At 40.5% G+C, this 6,570-nt stretch overlaps 1 protein-coding gene across 1 annotated transcript; it reads right to left on the reverse strand.

The window, feature by feature from the left end:
• Nucleotides 1-894: 894 nt before the first annotated feature.
• Nucleotides 895-6,249, reverse strand: LOC139743906 (dnaJ homolog subfamily C member 22-like). The gene is made up of 4 exons (XM_071654371.1): nt 6,162-6,249; nt 3,592-4,236; nt 1,731-1,972; nt 895-1,119 (listed from the first exon to the last, which is right to left on the reverse strand). Exons 2-4 carry the CDS (start codon nt 4,196-4,198, stop codon nt 895-897), a joined length of 1,074 nt encoding a protein of 357 aa, XP_071510472.1. The 5' UTR covers nt 4,199-4,236; nt 6,162-6,249.
• Nucleotides 6,250-6,570: the final 321 nt, after the last annotated feature.

Here is a 6,570-nt window from a genome sequence, read left to right on the forward strand (position 1 = left end):
TTGACTTCATACTCACGTCCCTCTACATAAATTCCTCTGTGTCACAATCGCTTTTCTTGGAAAAACAATTTTGTCGTAACTCACCAATCAGCAAAGGGAAAAACATGATTGTATGGCAATCTCTTCCTTATGTGGAACTTTTTTTTTTGTACAAAATACATACTATGTATGCTCTCACACTTTGTCCATCTTTAACTTATCCCTCTCCGTGGTTTCAAAAATTCTGCAAATACTTTCTGAGACAAACTCCTTGTCCTTTTTCCAACGATGCGTTGTAAAAATTTTACTTGCACATTCATGATTCCTTGACTCTGAACAAAGCACAAAACTTGTCGTGTTTCAAGATACAGCTTATCATGACTTTATCAGTGAGAAAAATATTTGTTGCACAGACATTTCTCATTGGCAGCAAAGTGTGGGAGAAACAAGAATCCTTCAGAAATCAGAGGTCGCTGTCAAACACTCTCGAGCTTCATCAATTACTGTAATTCATGACATTCAAAATGATTTACCGACAACAAGGTAATCCCTGCCTGATGACAGTGTACCTGACTTTCCATACATCAAGTTGCATTCTGTTTTGCTGCTTCTTCTAAGTAGATGAAGTAGATTTTGAGGAGACAGAGATTTTCCTTAGTAAAAGCTCATCTTATAAATCTTCAATAAAACATACATTGATTGTCCATCACTGCTGCATTTCTCAAGCTTATTCCTCATTTACTCATTTGGCAACACACCAAAAAATGGCTCCAATTCCTCCACATGATTGTGACTCTCTGATGGACTCATGTTAACTAATCTCATAATAGTGGACGGAGAAACAAGTAGGCCTACCCAATACCAACTCCTCCCATCTCCAATCCCCCCACCCCACCACCAATCTCGATCATCTCCTCAGAATCTCCTCTCCTCCTGCTCAAAGCTGTGCTCCTTCTTGTGGGTGGCACGGCGGGTGTGGATCTTGGACAGTGTCTCGTACGCCCCCTGGATCTTCATGAACTGCTGGGCGGCTGCCTCCTTGCCCGGCCCCGTGTGCTTGTCCGGGTGCCAGGTGCGGGCGAGTTTGCGGTAGCGCTGGGTGATCTCCTTCTGCGTGGCACCCTCCTCCAATTCCAGAGTCTGTAAATGGACAATAGGAATAATTATTATAACCAAGGAAATTTGGTTAGGATCAGGATTAGGGTCATAGTGAACTAGAAAAGCACTTGGAGAGTGCAGATCTCCGCCAAGCAGCTCACTTCTGGCCATACACACACATGCTGAACATTGCCTAAATTCCCAATATAGAAGCCTTTTGTTTTATATGTCCTCTTTTGCTTTTAGACCTTTTAGGTCAAAATGCTTGGTGTCCATCACACATCACATCAACTTTACAAATAAATTTTTATATGCTTCTAATTTAATACAGTGATCAATACCACACTCTTTTCGAAGAAGGTAAAAACTTAGAGCAATTAACTCTTAACATTTTTTCATTTTCTTTTGAGAAAGCCATGCAGTCACATCATTTATCACTCTACATTTGGGTAGACACCAAAGATTCTTAAAGTGCTTATATCATCAATTTAAATATTGTTTTGAATATCTCAATGAATTCAACATACATATTGGTTGACCATTATACAGTCTAGACAGGTGTGACTGTTCATATACTAGTCTTGTATATAAAACATTCAGATTTTCTCTCCAAATCCCCCGTGAAGAGGGCAAGAGGCAAAAGAGGTGTTCACCTTGTATGCGGCGGCCTCCCCCTCTGGATCCAACGCTTCCACGAATTCCCTGTAGGCCTCTCGCCAGCCCCGCTCCCAAATCAGGTTCACCACGTGGCCCAGCACCTCCTTGAAGTCCTTCCAGGCCGGCGACTCAAAGAAGTGGTTGAGGGCGTCCTTCACGCGTATCGACTCGCCCTCGGCGGTCGTGACCTTCATGTTGTAATAGATGGCAGAGCCCCAAGCGGTGCACACAATGCAACCTGTGGAAAACATGGAAAAGTACTTGTTGTGCGCCATTTCCTCTTTAAAGGGTGTGTACAGTTCTGGTTAAGGTGAGGATTTAGCTTTTAACGTTTTGCGAGATTTTCAGTAACCACTCTATGAGATGTCAAAGAGCATGCAATTCTAAGGGGTATCAAAAGTTTATTTGATGAAAATCGGTTTTGAAATGGCTGAGATATCAATAAACAAGGTGAATCAAAGAGATCCTAATAAAAGGCATGACCTGTCGCCTTTTATCATTATCTGATCACTTTTTTGGATATCCCAGCTATTTAAAAACCAATTTTCCTCAAATAAATGTTGAATCCTTCGTAAAATTACATGCTCTTTCATATTTCGGAAGAGTTTTCTCATTATCTCACTTAGGAATGTTCAAAACATGAATCCCCACCTCAACAAGTACTGTACATTCCCTTTAAGGTCATATATTCCTGTTTGCAAATGTCACAAAATCCTGCGTGGTAGAAAAAAACAAAATGTATCCCAACATCATGTATGAAATCTTATGGTAATACAGCTCAGAGTCTGTTTTTTTTTTTTTTTCATAAAAAAACTAGCCCAATGCCACTCAAGAACATGCTCCACTTTTGTTCCAAGAATAACAGCAGGAAATAAGAAGCACTTTTCATAAACAGCATGGAATGAGTTCTATACTGCTAATGTGTTATATACTCCTAACTTTTATTTGCTTTCAATATTTAGGCACATATTTCACTACAAAGAGTATGAGCAAATAACAGGTTACAATACACAAGATGCTTTTCACAATAAGACTGAAAGAAATCAACAAAAGAAGTAATGATTGTACAGTGCACTCCCGTTACAACGAACACATTTATAATGAAATTTCTTTATATCAAGGTAAATTTTCTGGTCCCAAAATTATCACCATTAAAGTCTATGGTACAAAATTCGCTTATAACGAACACGGTTATAGCGGAATTTCCGTTATAACGAAGTCTTTTCCGAGTGCTACAGACAAAGAAAAACAAAAGAAATGTGCTCCGTTATAACGAAATGCGAATTGCTTTCGAAAATACGTAGCGGAACAAGCATATATTGTGTCTCTGCATGGGTGAACGCTTCACACCACTGTGTGTTCGCTCCTTGTGTCACGCACAGTTTCTGAGGGGAACTTGCGTTTATTATTGTAATACAGTTATCCCATCACATTTCACATAGCTTTCCAGTGTATGATGAGTATTCAGCAAACAGAATATGATATACATCTGTATATACGTGGTTTCCTTGTTTTCGTTATATATTGTATTTGTTCAGTTATAGCGAAATTTCGTTATAACGAAAGAAAACTGCCGGTCCCGAGCATTTCGTTATAACGGGAGTGCACTGTATTGTGCAATGTGATGTGTTATCCAAACCATAAAAGGAGTTTAGGATCTTGTATGACATGGTACATCTAAGAATCATTTTGCTCACAAACTAAAGTCTTGAGAACACTTGTGCAAACTTGTTCGCTGAAATCAAGCTTTTCAAGTGTGTGTGATCACAAATGCCAAACAAACGTCTCTCACATGACTCTGTCAAACTACTTTACAGATGTACTCCAACAATGACTTCAAAAGCACAAAATATTTACCTGCTACCCCCAATATAACTACTCTTTTACACAGGCCTTCTCGTTTCCACTTTTCTGGAGTCCTCCTATATGAAACGCCTCGTCTGAACAATACTGCACTGAGGATGGCTATGTAAACAATATTAGTTGGATCTGCATAGAGTAGCAATGCAGGGATGTATGCTCCGATAAGAGCATTTTTCAGTGGACCCTCCTCACGTCCAATGTTTCCCACAGTGTGAACACCTATGGCGACAGCGACTGGAGCGATGAATGGTCGTATTAGTGGGTAGAGCTCATCCACTTCATCGGGCACCGAGACAGTCGCAAGCAACCCAAAGAAGGATCCCGTGAAGAGCTGCCCGGCAAAGCGGGATACGCTAAATCTCGGCGACTGCCGCGTCCGTAGAAGCTCAGTGTAGTACTTGACAAATTCGGGAGTGTCGTTGGCTGTCTCTACGTACCGCGGTATGCAGAACAGATCTCGCAGCCACCCTAGACCAAAGAATCCCCCCAGGGTGCACCACCAGACAAAGGCTTGCCTGTCGCGTCCGAGGTAGAAATGGTGGAGACCAAGCCATCCCCCAACCAGCCACAGCAAGTACGCTACACTGCTTCGTTTCTGCATTCTCCACTCTGGTGTGAGTCAATTCAAATCAATGTCACCTGTCAAAAAAATTGTAAAATACATTTCTTCAGTAAATTTTACATCATAGGAGGAAATCTTTCAACAATATAGCACTGTATACATAATGTACTGTACATCTTATGACAATGATAGTGATATTGTATTGATGTATATCTTTTGTATGTCTATCATGCCTATGTATCTATGTTACAACGCATACGTGTGCTTTGTATATTATGTATGTAACCGGATATGCATGCAAACAAAACAAATTTCCAGAAACGGACAATAAAATTGAATTGAATTGAATTGAATTGAATCTTATCAAATTACTTTGTATTCAAAAACGAGTCTTGAGAGACATTATATCAAGAATCATCACAGCAATGAAAGGAGAAAGTGAATTTATTCCCACTTCTCAACAGAACAGTGGATGGTTTCCAAATTGGAGATGGTAAGCCTTGCATTTCTAATTCTATTGCAATTACTATCTAATAAAAGAGTCTTTTTTCTCCATATATATCTAAATTTCTTAGCTCATCAGATATCAGTCAACTCGCAAAATATGGCATACAACGTAGATGATAAAAGAGACCTGCAGTACATTGTAGGCTCTATGCAGTGAAAGTGTATTCAATTCAATTCAATTCAATTCAATCATAGTTTATTTCCAATCATCGAAAATCAAAAAACATAGTACAAAGTATACATGTGATGAAATATTGTTCATACGTTTGCATAAGATTCATGTAATATATATACGAGACATATTATAGAACAACATATAACATGTACAATATTTAGGAAAACACTGTATAAATACTTCGTGGGCGAGCGGAAAATGATGATGATCATACAGTAAATTATTTGGTCAGCAGCTACCCATTACATGGCACTGCTAGCTGCTCATGCCAGCTACTTATGAGCTAGCCCGACCAGACGCCGTGCTTGGGTTGCTATTTATACAGCGACTGGGCTGTGTGCATAGTTACATGCCAGCATGCTTGCAGTAGTTTGGGGTTTTGACTGAATGAAAGATCAGTCTTTGTCTATGATCTATCATCCAGAATAAAATCAGTGGAGACTAGAAATTTTATACAAAGGCCTACTAGCTTCAAGCTTCATGGAATCCCTGTCTCCAAAGCGAGGACTGTTAAATATTATAAAACTCCTCCGGACAAACATATTTTTCTGCCTATTTTGGGCTCTGCATGCTTATGGGGGGGGGGGGGGGTGTAACCCCGGGGCACTCCTTGTAACGTGTTACACAGTTATAGTGGCCTGTGGGATCTCTCCGGGAGCGACAAACGCTTTCCTTTCCCAGCGTTCGGGCTGTGTTTCGCAGTTTTTTTTTTTTTTTTGGGGGGGGGGGGGGGGGGGGGGGGGACCCGCATGATTGAAGGTTCAACCTACGGTGCCAACCACGTGCTAGGGCTGCCAACATTGGAAACTATTTCTAGACATAGTTGAGTCCGTTGAGAGTGAGACTCCCATAGGCCATAATGCTATAATTTAGGAGTCAAAATGAGTGAGATCAATAGAAATGCATGCAAATGAAATAAAGTTTTAGAGTGAGAAAGACCAAAATGAGTGAGTCTCACTCTCGTCTCATTGAATGAGTGAGAGTTGGCAGCCCTGCACGTGCAATGTACTGCAACTTGTCTTTGGCAAAAGCCGCAAATTCGCAAGTTTATATGTACTTGGTAGTGATCCTGCAAAAGACCCCAAGCGGAGTTTAAACTCGTGGTGCATGGTGGCAGAGGGTGAACTCAATTTGGGAAAACTTTTTTTTTTTTTTTTTTTTTTTAAACAGCAGCAAGCATCTGCTAAGTCTAAGAGAAATCCTATTCCCTACGAGGCTACAGTAAATTTTAAAGTAAATTAAACTCTGGCGTTACCATACTAATCTTGTCGATAACAGACTTTGAACTGCCCTTGTTGGATACAGATGGTCATTACTTACATTTTAACTGATCCTTGGAGAGAGAATCCAACGTATTCTAGCAAATGATTTCAGGTCACCGGTGATGATGCCCAGTGGCAGTGTTCATTATCAACCTCTATCGACCAACCAGCACTGTTCGCAACGCATGGGACTATGATAACACTTGGTGCATGTGTCAGCTGTGCATTGGCTTGAGGTCATGGGTCACAGAGAGATAAGGAAAATGAGAAGAAACCATTCGATGTAGGGGGTATGTGCAAGGAGGTACTAGGCAACTTGGTATATTATGTGTGAATGACGGACAGTATGTAGAAGTATGACTTGATGAGCGAAAAGGTATTCGTTGCTTGTTTGTTTGTTTGTTTGCTTGCTTTTCTTTTGTCTGTGCTACTCAAGGTACCTAGTTAAGCAGACGACTCCTGGAACC

The sequence above is a fragment of the Diadema antillarum genome, unplaced genomic scaffold (assembly GCF_040938485.1).
Source record: "Diadema antillarum isolate AM-2024a unplaced genomic scaffold, OU_Dant_1.0 seq00001121_RagTag, whole genome shotgun sequence".
Taxonomy (NCBI): Eukaryota; Metazoa; Echinodermata; class Echinoidea; order Diadematoida; family Diadematidae; genus Diadema; species Diadema antillarum.

What these genes read in the sequence shown, in the direction of transcription:
- LOC139743906 (XM_071654371.1), bottom strand. Translation starts at nt 4,198, where the DNA reads ATGCAGAAACGAAGCAGTGTAGCGTACTTGCTGTGGCTGGTTGGGGGA. An exon ending in AGTTATATTGGGGGTAGCAG is followed by an intron (nt 1,973 to 3,591) that starts GTAAATATTTTG and finishes TGTTTTCCACAG; the next exon opens with GTTGCATTGTGTGCACCGCT. An exon ending in GGGAGGCCGCCGCATACAAG is followed by an intron (nt 1,120 to 1,730) that starts GTGAACACCTCT and finishes GTCCATTTACAG; the next exon opens with ACTCTGGAATTGGAGGAGGG.